Source organism: Strongylocentrotus purpuratus, unplaced genomic scaffold, assembly GCF_000002235.5.
Source record: "Strongylocentrotus purpuratus isolate Spur 01 unplaced genomic scaffold, Spur_5.0 spur5_scaffold_7, whole genome shotgun sequence".
NCBI classification, from domain to species: domain Eukaryota; kingdom Metazoa; phylum Echinodermata; class Echinoidea; order Camarodonta; family Strongylocentrotidae; genus Strongylocentrotus; species Strongylocentrotus purpuratus.
In genome coordinates this window covers 21,886,182-21,905,878 of record NW_022145613.1, presented here as the reverse complement: position 1 = coordinate 21,905,878, position 19,697 = coordinate 21,886,182, and the positions used below count along the sequence as shown (strand labels likewise).

General features: G+C 37.4%; 1 protein-coding gene across 3 annotated transcripts; it reads left to right on the top strand.

Moving 5' to 3' along the window:
• Positions 1-660: 660 nt before the first annotated feature.
• Positions 661-18,503, top strand: LOC115918005 (DNA-directed RNA polymerase I subunit RPA49-like). 3 transcript variants are annotated; one of them, XR_004062024.1, is made up of 12 exons: positions 661-777; positions 2,688-2,809; positions 3,305-3,381; positions 4,128-4,272; positions 5,137-5,284; positions 6,077-6,157; positions 7,366-7,462; positions 7,788-7,924; positions 9,196-9,292; positions 10,874-10,996; positions 14,766-14,933; positions 16,792-16,903. XR_004062024.1 is itself a non-coding variant. In XM_030974132.1 (11 exons), exons 1-11 carry the CDS (start codon positions 729-731, stop codon positions 14,797-14,799), a joined length of 1,110 nt encoding a protein of 369 aa, XP_030829992.1. In that variant the 5' UTR covers positions 661-728; the 3' UTR covers positions 14,800-16,662. The 3 variants fall into 3 exon arrangements, 2 of the variants coding, with proteins under 2 accessions (XP_030829992.1, XP_030829990.1); XM_030974132.1 differs by lacking the exon at positions 16,792-16,903 and having other exon boundaries at positions 14,766-16,662; XM_030974130.1 differs by lacking the exon at positions 14,766-14,933 and having other exon boundaries at positions 662-777; positions 16,792-18,503.
• Positions 18,504-19,697: the final 1,194 nt, after the last annotated feature.

Genomic DNA, 19,697 nt, shown 5'->3' with positions numbered 1-19,697 from the left:
ATGTGAGGAAGGAGTTCATCGAGGACTTCCTTTAGAAGCCAGGTAGGAATCGGATCTAGCTTACAGTGTTTAGAAGGAAGTGAAGTGATGAGCTTCCTGACTTGTGAGAGGGATACAAGGCAGAAATCAGAGAGTTCATGACGAGGGCCTGGAGCAAAAGATCTTGAAGCTGGTGCTGGTACTACATTAGGGAAAGAGGATACAACTTTGGCGACTTTTTCCCTGAAGAATGTAGCAAATCTGTTGGCGAGTTCACTATCAGAAGAATGATCTGGAAGAGGTGAAGATTGAGTGGGCGTTGAGAGTGTCTTCACAAGACGAAACAGTTCTTTAGTGTCAGCATTCTTGATGAGATCTTTGAGATACGCTGACTTCGCATTGAAGATGCACTCATAATATGACTCGCATTCACGGCGGTACAGCTCTCTATCAACAAAAAGTCCAGATTTGATCGAACCCCAGGAAGTAAATATGAATTCCCTTTGCACGTTGCTGAAAAGCAGGTAAACCCTCGACTGGAACCGGATATTCGATTACGAAAGAAAAAAACTAAACGAACTGACACAGAAATCAAAAAATTTGATATAAGGGATCCAATCGTGAAAGTTTGTGGCGCAGAAAATCTTAGTCTAGCTCTAGCTAGCTACCTAATTGAAGAGCGCCATCTAAATCTCACCAACAGGATCATCTACCTCAAGTCAAGGCTCAATTCATAATTTTTGGAAGATATGGCCACATGTTCCTTCATTTCATGTGATCAAGAGAGGCTCACCTTAGGTATGTTACCTTCCATTGTTTTCTCCTGAAACGGTTCTTAGTTTTAAAAAAATGAGTGGACTTAACTTTAGAATAACCCACGAAAGCTGTCCGTTGCCGAACCATTGCCTTTGGTTTATCGTAGTCCCGTTCGTTAGTATTCGTGACCAGTTTTCGCAATAGCCAATCCACTGACTGACGCATGACGCGACGTGACCACATGATGACAATCCACAGAACGTTGCATTGATTGTCGTTGACGTTGTGATTTAGCCGCTAATGTAGTTTCGTATCCATTTGTGACCTGTAACTCCGGCGGCGAGAGATACCCTACTAAAACATAGCCTTAAAAAGGGCTCTCTCGAAATGTTTTTTTAATGATTATTCGAGAGAGCCTTAACTTGCTCCCATACTCAAAAGTGGTCCAAAATCACACTTTCGCGCACCCGACCAATATTGGACAGTGGCTTTGATAAATTTTGTCGTAGTCTAGTTTTGGTCTTAATTACCGCCTTAATTTCAAAATCGGATCTGAAAATAACAAAATAAGAGCAATTTTCTTACCAGACCGATACAGCTCAGCTCCCTTTTCACGTGTACCGTGTGAATTCACGATGTCTACACAATGGTGATGACCTCTGACTGGCACTTCCGTAATTGTGGGTAAATTGTGCTGCTTCCGTATAATGCGCTGTATGAGTGTTATTAAGCGAGTACTCCCCCCCCCCCCCCAAAAAAAAAAAATATATATATATATAAAAAATCAAAATAAAAAAATCAAAAAAAAATCAAACATTTGAAAACATGTAAAAACTACTTCAGGACTGGAAATAAAATTACAATGAATATTTAGGGACTCTAATTCTGTAGGCATATTCTTAAACTACCATTGCATTGCTAAAAAAAGAAATGTTTTCATAAAAAGTTCTAATTACACAAAAATTACTCGAGTCTTGTCGGTACGGAGCCCCTGATCTCTACAGAGATCAGTGTACATGTACGTATATTCAAGAGAATTGCATACGATCCTTACAATAATATCAAATTGGCAACGCGCTATTTCTCGTCTGTTTCATGGTAGCTATGACCGCCCATTTTCGAAATATTTTCACCCTGACGAGGTTTTCATTAGTTTTAGCAGTTCATATTTGCAAAATCATATTATTTTCATCAGCAAATGTAATTAGCTTTGGGAAATATTCAAATAGATTACATAATTTCTTCGTACGACGGAGACGGAGATTGTGCTGTTTTACTCTCGTCGCACGGTGAGTTTATACACGTGTACGAACGGAGAGTTGGCGGTCTCGTTCACGCCCATTTGCCTTAAATAACTTGTCAATTAAAATGATGTATTATACGAACGGCAAAGATTCAGTCGTAGGAATAAGCTGATTTGGGATCTGTGTATTTTTATCATTTTATTAACATTATCTAAATCTTGTACCAGTAATCTATGCAACGGACTGGAACAAAAATCGCGCTCGGCCCACGGTCTAAAATGGATGGCAAAGTTTTTTAACTACAAATTGGTTCAACTAGAAATTTATCGTCAAAATATTTCGGAAATATCGCGATCTAAAATTCAATATCCGATCGAAACCTAACTTCACGCACAGGGGTTAACAGTTGATTTATTAAAAAATGAGGGCCATCAAAAATAAGGTAATTTCATAATTTGCAAGGCAAAATATCATACAATCAGTCGGTACCACTTTATTACTTACAATTTTGAGGAGATCTGCTCTCAAAATGAATATTTCCAGACCCTTATCGGTAAGTGAGTATTTTTTTCGGAACGGACACAAATGACCGCAAAATTTGCCACATTTTTGTCAATATTTTCAAAGTTTCACACCCAATTCTAGAGAAAATTTTGTCTATAGGTCATTTGATGTTCCTCTTTCCATTGGTGATTTGTATCTTCACAGCCAAGTTCTCTCATGGAAGGCTTCAGAGAAATTCAGATGGTACATGGAGACAGAGTCCTTCATTCACCCTCCTAAGAAGCTCTGACACAGATGACAAGCGGAAGAATCTAAGAAGAACATTGGTCAGTCATGAATGCGATCTATTATTTAAAGACAAACTTTAGAAATATACAATGGAGTAAATGTTGTGATGAACTGATCACAGATTTGATTTCCAAGAAGCCACAAATTGTGTCAGCTTGTATTTCAGTTCAGATTCTGTTCTTGAATTTTATTCATATTTTTATGTTGAATCCTTTATATCATACTGTTTCAATCTTGAACTTTGGTTTTAGATAAAGTAATGTCCACTTTATTTAGTACATGTATATAGTTTTGTTTGTATGAATGTCATTTAATGATGCTTCAGGGTCAAATGACATTAAGATAGAAACCTCAACAAGATCACACAAACAAAATACTATTTTTTTTCTTTAAATGAGTTTTATTTATTGATAGATGACCTCAATAACATATGGTGGAAGAGAATTTCATGATATTTGTTCTGAAAGTTAGATAAGGAATTGCAATTCATCATTGTGATATATTTGTTTCCTTTTTTCCCCTGTTACATGTAGGTTGCAGAAGCTGACTCCATGCAGTATGTAGGTCAAAATTATGGTGACCAAGCTTCCAAAGCTAACTCGATGTGCAAGTAGGTATACACTCCATCTAGATTATGAGTGTCATGCGATAACTCAAATAGTGTTGTTATTGATGAGCGTAATGTCTTTCATGTATCTGTCCTGACTAAAGCATCGGACAGCCTGTCCTGTAGTACCAAAGTTTTGGCCTAATATGTATCTTTTTTCTGTTTATCCTGAAAGAACGTAACGAGATGGTAAGGTGGCAGTTCATTGCCAAAATGCAAATGGGCGGTTCATTCTTATTCGGTCTCATAGTGGTGCAGGAATGGTAACAACACACAATAACATAAGAGATGATAGAAGAAAAAACAAAGAACTTGATAAGGAGAGACAGAAAAAGAAAATTATAAAGAACACATAGTTGAAAGATAGAAGAGAAGGTGAATGATGGATTAACAAATAATAACATAAGAAAAATAGAAACAGAAAATTATAGAAGGAAATCATAGAATAACATGATGAAAGGTTATAGACGGAAGAAACAAAGGATAACATAATGAAAGGTTATAGAAGTAAGAAACAAAGGATAACCTAATGAAAGGTTATAGAAGAAAGAAACAAATGATAACATAAGAAAAGGTTAGAGAAAGAAGTACCAAAGAATAACATAAGATAAGGTTGTAGAAGAAAGAAACAAAATTATCTTTCACATACTTAACCCTGGTCAAAATGGGCTCTGGAAAAATATATTTTAGTGCTCACCATCACCCCTGCATATAGAGTTCATGTTTATAATGTCACTGTTTATTTTCAGGTACATGGTGGGGGTGTTTGACAAGAAGACAGGAAAGATGAAAGTCTACAATGCTCAACTATTAGAGCTGCATCCATGGCTTGGAAAGAAAGTGGAGAAAGAAGATCAAATTGATGAAGCCAAGGATTTATCATTAGCTGAAAAGGTAAAAACATTTACACGTAGATCATTATTTAGAGTAAGTAAAATCTAAGGACGACAGCAAGGTGAACAGGAAAGAGAAACTTAGGGGAAAAGAAAACTAAAAGAAAAAATAATAGAAAAAGAATGGATACAAGAAAGAGAAGGTAGAAGTGAAAAATGATGGAAGCAAGCAGACAAATCTAGTTTGCTGTAGTTCATGCTTTATTTTGGTCTTGATCTATTTACAACTATCACATGTAGCTGTGTTACAGGATGCAAATCTATTGCTCTTAAGATTTATTCACATATGACATTCTACAGTGAATTATTCTATGTTTGAAATATGCAATGAGTCTTCAAATTGTACACATGACCAATTTAGCCATTGGGCTGCGACACATGTTTTTAATAAACCTCAAATTGAAATTGAAAAGAGGACGCAAGTGTAGCGTGTTTTATATCTTATAACATCTGTGCATTAGAAAACAAGGAGCCTTTATACTGCACAGCTGCCTTTTTATCATCTTCAGCTAACATTCATTGACTTGTTCAAATGTTTTAAATTTTACATGGTATTTTCATTATTTACGTTTTACTAATAATTTCCTTAAAGACATTTTAGTGTCATTTCTGAAAAGGCCTGTTAAGTGCTTTATGCCATTTCAACCACCGTCATTTAGATATTTTAAGAAAGGCTTTTTGACTGAAAAAAAAATGAATGGATCGTTCTCATGAGCAATTATTCTTATTGCTTTTTTAATGTGTAAATACAAATTGAAACAAGAAATACTTGTTTTTAGAAGAGAAAAAGAAATAAGAAAAATAGTCTCAGTTTGTGCCATAACTCATCTTCTGCCCCCCCCCCCCCCATTCTTGTTTATTACAGAAAGACAGACTGACCGAAGCCTTTGGGAGTTCCAGGAAACAGAGGGCTATGGAATCTCGTCTAAAGAACAAGGTTGGAACAGAAGCCTTGGAAACATCGGCTGCAAAGGCTCTTACCCATGCTGCTAATACACCATCACTTCCTCTAGGTAAGAGTCAGCACCCTCCTCACTCCTTTCCAGTTCACTAACTGACTTGATATGATCATGTGGTGTCGGCAGACATCTATGACTAATGCCAATGATTGGTGACTTTTTATTCTTGTCATTAAAATCCTTTTTTGTTGTTGTCATACCTGGCACATTTATTGTAACGATTTCCATAACACGTGTCTAATAAGTATAATAATTTATTGTCCTTTTCAGGAAATTTGGTTTCCACTGGTTACAGAGTATTACAATACAAATATATAAATTAAATATTACAGGACAGTGATAAACATACACATATGATAAACATACATAATAAATGAGGTAATATATATGTAAGCCACGGTATATATGGTGGTTCAATAGAGGTAATATCAGATTCCATTTTACAAAATATGAAGCTAAATTATTTAATATCATTGATTATTCCATAGTAAATCTTAAAATGATGATAAATAAATAAATTATTATTATTATTATTTTTATTATTATTATTATTATCGATTACCATTTTCAGTAGTATAATTATTATCGACATCATTATTATTGTTAACTTTATTGATGACACATAGATTGTAGTTACTGGCTCAATCGGTAATTGTGCAATACTGTGCATGTCTCAATGCATACAATTCTCTGAATACAGATTACACAAAGAATTCTTTGAAGGCAAGTTTATACAGGACCAACTCTTCAAATGCAAGTTACACAAACTATTCTTGTATGCAAATATAACATGATGTTTTGGATAATCTTTGTTATGTCTTGGGTCATCTTCTCATTTTCTTCTAGACTTTGAGATGGATACCAGTTTGCTGCCACCGTGTGACAGATCAGCAAAGAGACCTCAAGGTGTCTACAAGCTAGAAGATAGTATCCTTTCAAAACATGGACACTACCATGTCTGCCAATTATATTCATACAGGGGACTGTTTCACAAAGACTAAGATCAACTTTAAGTTGGACTTAACTATGGCAGGCCATTCATGCCACTGTTTGCTCTCATCATAATGATCTTTAGAGAATATTTTTTCCTTCAATAATACTTTATCAAAAAATGTAAATTATGTAGATTTATGACCATAATTTGTACGTCCCTTGAGAGACCAATGCCAGTAAATGGTGAGAGCAAACAGTGGCATGAACGGCCTGCCATAGTTAAGTCCAACTTAAAGTCAAGCTTAGACTTTGTGAAACAGCCCCCAGGTCTGCAAAATAGTTATTTGTCTTGTCCGTCAAACCAAAGATCAAGGGGTTTGAATGCATTCCAGGTGGATAACCGAAGCCTGCATACTACTGTCCCTCTCCTATTTCATAGATGCAAGCTACATGTCATCAGAAAACACTTCATTTTTCACATATGACGTTTGATAGAGGAGAGTAACCACCTTTTCACATTAACCCGATGGTTATAGTGATTCAGTTTGAAGCATGGGTGATTTCAAATGCTCTACAATCAGTAATAATAACCCAACCGGTTGAACTACCAATGATTTGTGAATAACCTATTGAAAAGGAGTTGATTTAGAACAGTATAACAGACACTTTCTAGGGAGTCCATCTAGAAAGATCTTATCTTAGAGTCCAGCTAGAATTATCTCATATTAGTCAAGGGGGAACTGTTTAATGAGAATAGTCAAATTATTTCATTATGATATCTGTGACATCTACACACTAAAAATAATACAATTCATCTTTTTAAGATTTGCAACTGTATTTTATGTCATAATCATTGAACATTAAGAATGACAAACCAACCAAAATACTGATCTTTACTTAATGAGCCTGTAACTTGGTAAAATGTTAAAAGATGACATACTCTGCAACTGGATGCTAGTTGTTTCACATGTTTGTTTTCACTTGATATCCTCTAGTTTTTGGTTCTCTCTCTCTTCCATTATCTGCCTATCTTTGTCAATGTTACTCATTTTTTTTGTATTTCTACTTGTCTCTCTCATTGCATCTTTCTCTTTCTATCTCTTTGATTCTCCAATTTCTGTTTGCATGTAGTGACAAGACGAGGTCTTTAAACAAATGTATGCATAGAGAAAGTTTTAGTTTTTCCTTGACATATTTCACAGTCATATCAGCTAGACATAAAAAAGCACTGCAAGTCCAGACAGAAGAGCTGTTACTAGGTGTTAAAACACAAGCAGATGAATGGAAGAAGACTAAGAAGTAAGGATAAGTGTGTAGTGTTATCAATTTGTAATTTTGAACAAGAAATGAGTGTACGATATCCAATTTTTATATTAAATATCTATTACATCTCAAGACTTTGTAAGCGACTCTCCTGTTGATACAATGGAGATTTAAACTGAACAAGCATCAGTATGATATTATGTTAATTATGTTTCATAAATTCTGTGCAGAGCCAGCAGTGCATTTATTCTAAGACAATATAATTGATCTATTGTGATAAACAGAGCATTGTATTTTGAGGAAAATATATCCTAGCAGTTTAATTTGAACATCACATGTTTTTTTTTCTTTCTTTGCACAGGTTCCCCCAGTATGTGTTGGACCATCTGCCTGCTTTGTCACGAGAACCAGAAACTGAGAGATGCGTTACCCAGGCAACCAATCTAATCTTCATCACCTTCCTCATGCAGCTGCATGTTGCCAAACCAAAAGAACTCAGTGAGTCTCTCTTGTTCCTAAGCCAATATTCTTGAAACGGGCCAAAGTTCAGCCCAGCTTAAAGCTTATCTGTACTAGTTTATATGAGGGATTAGACCACCATCCAAGGTCACTGGACAGGTGGTTATCTCATCAACTCATCTCTCAGTTAACATAAGAAAAAGAGGATCATGGGGGACCAATGATCATCAATTAGGCATTGTTTTCTATATAGAGGGAGCAAGCTAGTAGCTACAAGTAGTACAGTGGGCCTTTAACCTAGCCCATTGATAAATTGAAGCTGAAGTGTGTCCTTACAGTCCATTCTGTACATTGTATCATACTTTTGTAATGAGATAAATCAACAGTATGAATATACCCTCAGTTTAGTTGATCAAAGTATGAAATGAATGTCATTGGATATTTTATTATTTTGTAGTTCCATATACATGTACCGGTAGTTAAAATGGTCATGGTGATAGTAAGACAATTGGCAATACTATGAAATGTGTCCCATATAACATGACTTTTATCAGTTTATTTATCAAAAAATGAGAATCTCTGAATCTGTACATTGACAAAGGGTACTTTCTGGTATCACTGATATTATTAAATAGTCATATCAGGATATTTATCGTTAAAAAAATAAATATATATATATATATATGGAATAATAATAATAATAATAGTTAGCTCTTATATAGCGCATTTAATTACCGAAGGTAATACCAATGCGCTTTACAAATGTAGAAGACAATAGAAATAAAGACATATATAGAAATAATTACATATAATTATAATCAAAACTTACAAGTAGGCATACGTTATACATTAGACAAATCGAAAATAGCTTCTACTAAAGGTGATACATGTAATATTTGAAAATGATTATAATTATACAACAATATAAACAAGACATGTGTTACCCTTGACACATATGGTACCACAGAATTGTTCAAATAAAGAAATTTAAGCTTGCAATTTGTAGTCCAAACAAGAAAGGTAGAAATTGCAAGAAATGTTAACACATCATCATCTGGCCACATTGTGAATGAAGGATAGCTTGTTGTTAATAAAATTTTGTTTAGCGACCACTTTCATATAGAGCCCACCTGTATATACAGAACAAATTTTTCATTTCCCTTGAAAATGGGTCCTTCTTGAAACCTGTACTAACGGAACCTGTATATAAAGACCACTTTTCTTGTCTCCCTTGAGTGGTCTTTGAATACACTGTTTCACTGTACATTTTGAAAAAGAATCTTCGCACATTTTCTCCTTGCCTCTCAAAGAAACTTGTCTGAAGAGTGCTCCTCCTGGCGTCAAAACTCATCTGTATGAAACCTTCACTCAAGTCACACCAAGTCCAGATGGTAAAAGTGAAAAACGGTAAGTAGTGAATATGCTGACCAGTATTACTTAAATTAGTAGTAGAAAGGAACAAAATACTTGAGTGAAATGTAGGCAAAAGTAGTTGAATTATAAAAAGACAAACAAACCAACACAGGCCTGATAAAAACCTGATTTTTTTTAATTTAAAAAAAAAAAAATTATATATTTTTTTTACCCAATTTTTTCATTTTTTCTTCTTCCCGATTTTATCCCTATTTCCCTTATTTTCTCTATTCTTCCCTATTCTTCCCTATTTTTCCCAGTTTTTCTTACTCAAAAGGGGGGAATGTTGGATGCCATTCCCCCCCCCCCCCCCCCCCGAATCCTCTTCTTTTTTTTTTTACTCAAGGGGGCGTGGTTGAGGGGGAAAAAAAAAATCTTTAGTGCTCACTATCACCCCTGCCAACAATTTTGAAGCCCCACTGCACTACTTATAGCTACTTGTGCCCTCTATGTAGCAAACAATGCCTAATGGGTGACAGTTTGTCCCCTTGTTCTTATGTGAATTGAGAGCTGATTTGATGAGATAACCACCTGTCAGTGACCATGCAGGCAGGTCTAATCCCTCCTGGCCAAACTAGTGCAGATAGGCTTTAAGTAGAAATGCATACTGCCTCTGTGCCACCTCTCAGATCTTGGTAGTGGGGCGACACTTGATTATGAAACTTAACTTGGAGAAAATAACGACTATTGGTTGTTGAATCGACTTAAGAGCTATACAGCCAGTAAGTAATAGTCTGATTTTCAGATCATGGTACCGAATAGTCGTACGTTTTATGCTGCGCAAAGATTCAATTAGTTTAATTTTGGCCATCACAAGAAGTGGGTTATTGATGTAGACAAATGCTCATATACACTTTACAGCTCATTTTATGTATGTTATTACCAAAGAAGTAAAAAGCAAGTCAGTCACTCAACAGTGTCTGACAGTGAAGTCTAGCAAGTAAACAGGTTTCCTTCATAATTTGAATATGAGGACACTGCTAACGTTTAAATTTCACAGAAAGGACATACGGTACATGACATATTAATAATTCCTGCAAAGTTCTACAGAATTTGATGTTGGCTGCAAAAGGGACATGGTATTTTTAAGGATGTAAAGAAAGCTTGTTACAGAGTCTGTTTCCCTCTATTCATACTATGGAAACTGTATACTTCAGGGAGGGGAGTGGAGTGGAGTTCCACCTAACCCCTTGTCCTTTAGGCTTAAGGGACATCCTGTATGATCTTTTTCTTCTGTTTTCATGATAACAATAATAATAATTTGATCTCATCATCTGTAGCCATAGTATTAACTCTGTTCTTCCTGCTGGCACTGCAATTACTAATCTTATTTTTCGCAATGGAAATAGAGTAATTAATGCAATTACGTATTCCATCCACATCCATATATTTTTTTTGCTGCAATTCAACATGTGACATCGATGTGACAGAAATACACTTGTGATACTTTTTTCTTTTCAATTAGCAATGTGACAATGATGTTCTTTTCCCTTTCCTATATTAAAACCAAATCATGCTCATTCAAGATTGATAATTTGTTGAAGATGTATTTTTTTTTTCTTTCTTCCTATTCAGGCTACTTTCTAAGAGCTGCAAGGACAAGCTCTTATCTTACATTCTAGTCTTGGCTCAGCTCATCGATAGTTTCCACACAGACATTGCATCACTCACCAAAGATCTCAACATCTCGGTCAAAAAGTAAGAAGTTGTTATCTCAAGCCATTCAACTCCGAGACAAGCTATTCTAAAATGGTCTATATGTATATGTGGCCGATGAAAGATGGTTTTAATATTTTCTTTCTTTTTATATCACAAAAAAGACGGAAATAATTGATGGACTGTCTGATTAACCATTTTTTGCGCCATATTTTAGCCAATTAATGTATCTGCTATGACAATTTATAAGACAGATTAAATTAAAATCCTGAATGGGGTGCAGGTTGACTTATTCCTTTACCAAGAAGACATAGTATTTTATATCATATTTCGTCGTTCGAAATTACATGAGAGATCCCGCCAAGCGCATGCGCAGTCAATTCGCCGCGCAATTGATTTTTACCGGGAAAGTAATTTTCCCTCAGCAGTCAAAATACCTAATTTTCGGCATTTTTTCGGACCAGCGGTTTCGAAAAAATACTTCAATTCATGTTTTTGGAAGACTTTTGAGAATCTGGGCTGTTTTTATATCAAATATCAAAGTTTTGCTCCGATTTCCACGTACACGATGGCGTCTCCGTCAGGCAGCACCAAGCAGAAAACCAGCGATACGCTGAGCACGGCTAAAGCCGGAACTTCACCGGGCGAAACCGCCGCGGGCCCCTCTAGAAGCCTGAGCCAAAGCGCTCATCGGCAGTGAAATCCTCCGATACGAAACGCAAAAGTGTCTTGGCAAAGCCTGCCCCGAATGAGTCTAAGAACTCTGGGCCTAAAAAGAAGGGCAAAAAGCCTGAAGAAAAGGAGGACTTCACGGATTTACGAGGAAGACTTGACAAACTGGAATCCTTAATGGAGAGAATGGTGGATTTTTTGCCTTGTCAATCTGCAACTCGCCCCACAGGGGATACACCACCGACAGCTTGTACAGCTGCGGCGAACGTGAGATTTCTTGAAGTTGAACATGATGATGATGATGTCAACGAAACTGTTGCACCAGGTTTAGACTAGGAAAATGAGGACAAAGTTCCTGCCCTGGCTCAGAAATGTGCTATCCCCACTGGGATAGGTGGCGCGATCCACGATGATTTAGCAAAGTCTGCCATGTACCTCATGTCCCACCAGCTAGAGGAAAATGTGTTGGAGGAAGCTGGAGGGAAATACCCTCCTCCAAGCAATTGTACTCCACTGTGTTGCCCCAAAGTGAATGCAGCAATATGGGAAAACCTTTCCTCGCACACAAGAAGCTGGGATTTGAAACTGCAAAGAATCCAAAAGCCTTTGACTAGGGGACTCACAGCTTTTATTCAAACTCTGTCCCCCGATAGCCTCAAGAGGATGTCAATAGACACAACAGGATGCATTGGCATTGCTGTGTAACACAAACTTTGAAATCAACTGCTTACGCAAAGATCAGATTAAGCCAGACTTAAATGCCAAGTACTCACATCTTTGCAAACCTGCCACACCAGTGAGTCAGTACTTATTTGGCGATGACTTAACAAAGAGAGTCAAAGAACTTACAGAACAACAAAAAGCTGCATCTGGCGTGGTGCGTGGACAACGTACACCCCGCCCCCAGTACCATCCGTACAGGACGCAAGCGTCCAGCACTTTTCAATACCGCAGACAAGGATGGAACCGTGCCACCGGCACATCACAAACTTTTCCAAGTAGCAGGCCCGCAAGTGGGAACTACAACAGGCCTTTTTTAGGCCAGCGAACCCAACGAGGCAGACCATACAGAGCTCCGCCTCACACCCAGACAATGAGCATGGGGAAACAGACCCAATCCTTCCAGCGGCCACAGGCAGCAAGGAGGAAATAGCTACACCATTACCCAAAGAGGTAAGTAGCACATATGAATATTTTGAGAATGTTAAGATTAATGCTCCTTCTACTTCATGTACATTACAACAAGAATGCATCTCAAATGTGCCTGTTGGAGGTCGATTGATATATTTTTATCGTAGATGGCGTGAATTAACATCAGATCTATTTCTGCTATCGGCAGTGCGAGGCTATGAGATCGAATTTGATTATTCGAAAGGGGTTCCCTCAAGAAATAAGCCCCTCTATGGTTACAAAAAGAGCCCTTTAGAAATAAATCAGATTACTAAAGAAATCTTGGCTCTACAAGCAAAAAACGTATTAGAACCTTGCTCATTTGAAGAGGGAGAATTCCTCTCAAACATCTTCATGAGACCCAAGAGAGATGGGGGTACTCGTATGATCTTAGACTTATCAGAGCTTAATCAAAGTCTGAACGTACAACACTTTAAGATGGATAACATCCACACTGCCAAGCACTTGATTTCTCCGCACTGTTATATCTTGCATCAATCGACCTCCAAGATGCTTATTACTCCATTCCAGTAGACCCAAATAGTAGAAAATACTTGAGGTTCATGTGGCAGGGTGAGCGCTGGCAATTTGCAGCCTTACCTAATGGGCTCAGCACAGCCCCCAGACTGTTCACAAAATTGCTGAAGCCAGTCTTTGCCGAACTGCGACAAGCAGGTCATACAGTCATAGGATATTTGGACGACACCATAATTATTGGTGAAACAAAAGAAAAGCTTAAAGAGAGCGTAAGTGCAACAACCAAGATCCTCTCAGAATTAGGATTCCTCATTCACACTAAAAAATCAGTGCTCATCCCAACGTGTGAACTAGCCTTTCTTGGCTTCATTCTTAACACTGAGAATATGATTGTTAAATTGCCTCAAACAAAGGCACAAGAAGTGAAAGATTTATGCCGTGAATTAATGGGCACGTACCTCCCATCAATACGAATGGTAGCACGAGTGATTGGGAAGGTCATAGCAACTTTCCCTGCGGCTGAGTATGGCCCCTTATACTATAGATCAATGGAAAGGGACAAAATTGCAGCCCTCAGACAAAACAGGGGTCATTTTGACAGAAAGAGGAAGTTGTCCCTTGAGGCAAAAGAGGAGTTAAAGTGGTGGATGAACAATGTTTCTATGGCCTCCTCCCCAATTGTTAGGAAAAAACCTGACTTAGAATTGCACACAGATGCCAGTGGCCTTGGATGGGGAGCTACTGACCTCCAGAAGCAAACAGGGGGTCGTTGGAATGAATTTGAGGCAGAAAGGGCAAGAAACAATGAAATAAATTTCCTGGAAACCCTAGCCGCTGGGTTGGGGATAAAATCCTTTTGCATGAATAAGCGTAACGTTCATGTGATGGTAAGAATACATAATACCACTGCAGTGGCTTATTTAAATCACATGGGAGGTTGCAAGTCCGCAATGTGTGACAAGATGACGAGAGAAATTTGGCAGTGGTGCATTTCTCGAAATATTTGGGTCTCCGCAGCCCATGTACCTGGTCGGCTCAATACTATAGCAGATGAAAGATCCAGGAAATTTAATGATCGAACAGAATGGAATCTAAACAGACAAGTGTTCGATAGAATAGTTTCCCACTTTGGTGTACCAGAAATAGACCTGTTCGCCTCAAGACTAAATGCTCAAGTAGAGAAATATGTCACTTGGCACCCAGACCCTGGGGCTTTTGCAGTTGACGCATTTATGCTAGATTGGAAACCTTTTGCATTCTATGCATTCCCACCGTTCTGTATGATCCCCAAATGCTTGCAAAAAATCAGAGAGGATAAAGCTAGAGGGTTACTTCTGGTCCCTAATTGGCCTACTCAGACGTGGTTCCCTCAGTTGGTTAGCATGATGGAAGGAGAGCCATTGTTTATCCAAAGGCAAGAAGATTTGCTACTCCTTCCTGTGTTAAACACCACCCACCCTCTTAATGCTAATATTGACCTCTTATGTTGCAGGTTATGCGGCAACACTTTGAGAATCGGGGACTAAGCAGACGAACAGTGGATATCATTACAGCTTCATGGAGAGCATCAACCTGCAATCAGTACCAAGTTTACATCACACAGTGGCGAAGATTTTGCCACAGCAGGAATACGAGTTACCTCCAAGCCGAGGTGGAAACGGTACTAGAATTCCTTAGTAGTTTATTTCATGACAGGAACCTTAGCTACAGTGCGATCAATACAGCTCGTAGCGCTTTATCCACTTTTCTGATTCTCGTTGACAGTAATCAGACAATAAGTACTCACCCACTTATAACCAGACTGATGAGAGGTGTTTTTCAACTCAGACCTGTCTTACCTAGATATACAGAATTATGGAATATTAGTCCAGTTCTCAATTTTCTAAGAAAATTGTCTCCAGTAAACTCCTTAAACCTCAGAGATTTAACACTCAAAGTATGTATGCTAATGGCTCTTGTATCGGCACAGAGAGTGCAAACCTTGCATATATTGAAGACTAACAAGATGACCCTGAAAGGGGGCTTTGTGGTTTTTCATTTGGATGAACACTTGAAGCAAAGCAAACCAGGAAATACCAATTTTAAGTTTAAATTGGAAGCATATCCACCTGATAGAAGATTGTGTATTGTAAAATATGTGAAACATTATGTCCAGCGCACAGGACCACTTCATGGGAATGAGAACTCGTTCTTTGTAAGTTACACCAGACCTCATAATAGAGTAACAACTCAAACCTTATCTCGCTGAATCAAGACCTGCTTGCAAAGAGCAGGTGTGGATACAAACGCTTATAAGGCTCATTCAACGCGGGCAGCATCAACTTCAGCAGCTGCCAAAGCAGCACTTCCAATGGACCAGATCCTAGCCCGAGCAGGATGGTCTTCAGAGAAAACGTTTAGGAAGTTCTACAGGAAACCTTTTGAAAACAAGAGAAACTTTACCCAGGCAGTCTTACAAGATAGCACACTGCTTTAAGAACTGCATCAGAAGGCTTTTCAATAGAACTGGCATTAAGAGACCAGCTGTCTATTTAATAGAACTGGGATTAAGTAACCAGATGGCTAGAATAAACTAGATACAGAAACGAACAATTTTTTTGTCATAATGTTGCAAAAACAATGTTTTTGCAACATTATGACGTCTTATATATGGACGTCTTGTATGTGAAATGTTTTGCCACATGTATGAACAGACTACAATAACTGTCAAATATGGTGAGTCATTGATTAGAAGCATTCAATTCAATCTGCATAATCAGTGTTCACTTTCCGTACGTGTTGGTCGTTCCAAATGTGGCTACTATGCTTCAAAATCTCATGTAATTTCGAACGACGAAATATGATATAAAATAGTAAGATTAAACAAGAACTTACCGTTTGAAGTTTGATCTTTATTTTATGAATATTTAGGAGGAAGTTATTACATGCCCTCCTCACCCACCCAAACTTCAAACTTAAGTGTAAGTTCCCAGTTCCTTACTACTGAGAGTAGCCACATTTGTAGCTTTGAATATTGACTGCGCATGCGCTTGGCGGGATCTCTCATGTAATAACTTCCTCCTAAATATTCATAAAATAAAGATCAAACTTCAAACGGTAAGTTCTCGTTTAATCTTACTAGTTTATCATGTGCTGCTTTATTTCATTTGAGTCATCCAAAGATCACTTTTCAAAGGGGTCACATTGACATAGCCCTCTTCATCTAGAAGTCTGTAATATGATCCAGAATTGCCTCCACATTGCAACAATGATGATGTACTCCTGATAACATTGCGGTCTTTCTCTTGATTTTTAGTAATTAGAAGATAAGTATTAATCTGTGATAGAGTTTCATCTTCAGCCCAATATTGGCTTTTATAGATATTTGCTTTCTTATAGGTATTTAAATTTTTATTAAATATAATCTTTTTTTTAGGGCTTACTGTATGTTGCTCATTTTTAATTTGATGTGTGTTCTTCAATTCAGATTAACCAAACAGCTCATAACCTTTTAAGACTTTGCTTGTTGTTATGTTTAGGTTGTTAACACATGCCCGAGTCGTTGGCTGTAAGATTGCTTCTCAAACGATAACACCCTTGAAACAGAGGAAGAGGAAGAAGAAGAAGAAGAAAAACCTAGATGACAGTGACGACGACGATGATGATGATGATCTTGATCGTGACGCTGCAGACACCGAATCCCGCAAGGTTGTTTTCATTGAACTGAGCACGCCTATCAAGTCGGTTTCAAGCTTTGTAGAGAAACGAGGATTTGGAAAGAAGAGATGATGATCATATTGGGTCTCTTACCAGTTGTTACCTATACTGTAAACTGCTAAAATCATGCATTACTCCAGGGCTCCACACTCTTTTGGAATGGGTTCAGGATTATACTTTTTACAGTCTTTATATGTGAGTTCTATGTAAGTACAAGATCAAGTACATTACAATGCTATTGCTCTACATTTCCACTAAGGGTTTCATAAAACTGTCTTTGCCAAAACGAACAACCCTGACAAGCCACTTGTTGTGGGTTAAAGTTTAAGTTATTATATGGGCAGCAAAAAAATTAAAACTGGAAAAAAAATACCTGTGTTTGTGTAGGAATTCCTTTAGATATTTTCCTTTTATGAAGCATTACCTTGATAAAAGTTATATCACATAATTCGTCCCTATTTTCACGAAGTGACGGTAGTGAGGAAAATCGTAACGCAAAGTGAATGCAATTTTTTTTCACTACCGTAACTTCGTGAAAACAGCGACAAATTATTTGATAAATAAATTTCAAAACTTATGAGTCACAAAATGCCTTGTTTACATTATTTTCTTAAATAGCAATAAAACCAGGGTCTTCTTTCAATTGGAGATGAGTTATGGTATCCTCTTACCTGCAAATTCTGATTCCCTCGTCCACGAGAATCAAGAAACCTCAAGTTTCCTCAATTTGGTAAATTCTTAACATTAGTAACATATATTTTTTCATGCAAATTGATGTTTGTATAATTTGTGCTACCACTCTTTTAGATTTGTACTTTTTGCAAACAGTTTGAATGGAATTAAGCTTCATAATCTCTTTTGGTAATTCAGGAAAAATTCTGATGGGTCATGACAACCCACATACACATGCTTTCTTAGCGATCAGGTAAAAATAACTAAACTATATTTTTTAACCGATAGTATCAAAATCATGATTTTGTAAAATGAGTTGTTCGCTTCCTGACATCTCCTTAGGACACGGACAAAGATATAAATGTCATGGATTTGGTTTCATGATACGACGTCCTGATTACATGTACTCTCAAGTTTGCAAGAATTACTATTTCTGTATGGGTGTGGGGAGGGGGGAGGGGGGGGGGGGAGGGGGACTCAACTAAGTTATTAATTGTTTAATCTACTTTTTGCAGTATTATATACACATATCCAGATTGACAGCTGTAACTTTCTGTGTGTGTGAGATAGCTTGAGTCTTCCTTGATGCTTAATGAAACATGAATCTGAGGAAAATCTAACCCTGGGACAAAAAATTACCTGCCCCCCCCCCCCTTTCCAGAAATCTATCCCCAATTTAATTTACCCTCTGTTTTGGAGTAATGGAGATAATCATTGGGGGGGGGGGTGGATATTAGACAGCCTTCAAAATGGATGAAAGTTTATTCATTACACTATTTTGTTAAAAAATCAAGACCAATTACAGAATCTTATATGTAAGAAGAAAATCAAATAAACGATTTTGATGGATGTAAATGTGAAAGTTGATTCATTCTTATGTGTCTTATGTCAGACCATTACAATCTTGGAGCTCATTTACTGAGCCAACGTACCAGGAAATTTATACACAAGTCATGTACTTGTATGTTGTATGTGATAATATATATTATCTTGCACTGTTACCTTGGGTGGCCTGTAACTCACAAAGTACCAGGAAATGATGAGGGAAAGGAGAGAGAGAGAGAGAGGGGGGGGGGGGGGGGGGGAGTAGGAGGAATGAAAGAGAGAGAGAGAGAGAGACAGGGGAGGGGAGTAAAAGAGACACAGACAGAGAGGGTGAATGAGAGAGGAAGGGGGGGGGGGGTAGAGAGGAGTGAGCGAGAGAGAGAGAGATTTTTTAATAGAGAGAGGGGTTGGGGGAAAGAAATGTATGTGTATGCTCCTACAGCTGTTAGTGCAGAAAGACATAATCTGCATGATATGAACACTAGATGTAGCATCAATGGTTTATACAGCCCATAAACCAATATCTAAGGTGTACTTTGCTGTGATGAAGCTATGCTGGCAATAGTTTGATAATCTGAATAGATAGGAATTAATCATCAATAGATTCTTTTTATCGTTTCTCTTAATCTATCATCAAATTTGTAAGTGTATATCATTATTGATGTACATTTAGGAGGAGTATACCATTCATTGACGTAGATGTGGAGACTTGGATCTGAAATGGCGCAAATTCTGAAATAAGCTGTGGGCCCTGCATATGGGTCTAAGTACAAACTAATCTCCCGTAGATGATTTTATCATTCAAATGCAGAAATATAGGCCTACACTTAAACTAATTTCCCTCTTTTCGTGCTTTAGTACGTTACCAAAAACATAAAGATTTAAGTCGGGAACATCGTGAAGAATAAAGTGGTATCGAGAATGCCGCCGAAAACCTTTTCCTGTCCCAAGTAATTTGGGGATTAAGATGTCCATATGACCTCTATTTGCTGATTGATCAGAAAACATGTAGACCGGTTAGTGAATCAGGTGAAAAGAATGCTTTCTTGGCCAGCAGACACAGATGATTTCCACTAGTAAGTAAATAAAACGGTTAATTAAAGGAGAAAGAAATCCATCAAATAATAATTGATATTCTTATTCAAAAATTGCCAGTGAATTTGAAATATATGTACAATGTATCTTAAAATTGTTTTACGTGTATCTCCCAAGTTTGCAGTTTCCTTGCTAG

Bases quoted from the DNA above. Each gene is read 5' to 3' on its own strand.
- LOC115918005 (XM_030974130.1), top strand. From the start codon at position 729: ATGGCCACATGTTCCTTCATTTCATGTGATCAAGAGAGGCTCACCTTA. The intron at 5,285-6,076 runs GTAAGAGTCAGC...ATTTTCTTCTAG, and splicing joins TACACCATCACTTCCTCTAG to ACTTTGAGATGGATACCAGT. The intron at 10,997-16,791 runs GTAAGAAGTTGT...TGTTATGTTTAG, and splicing joins CTCAACATCTCGGTCAAAAA to GTTGTTAACACATGCCCGAG.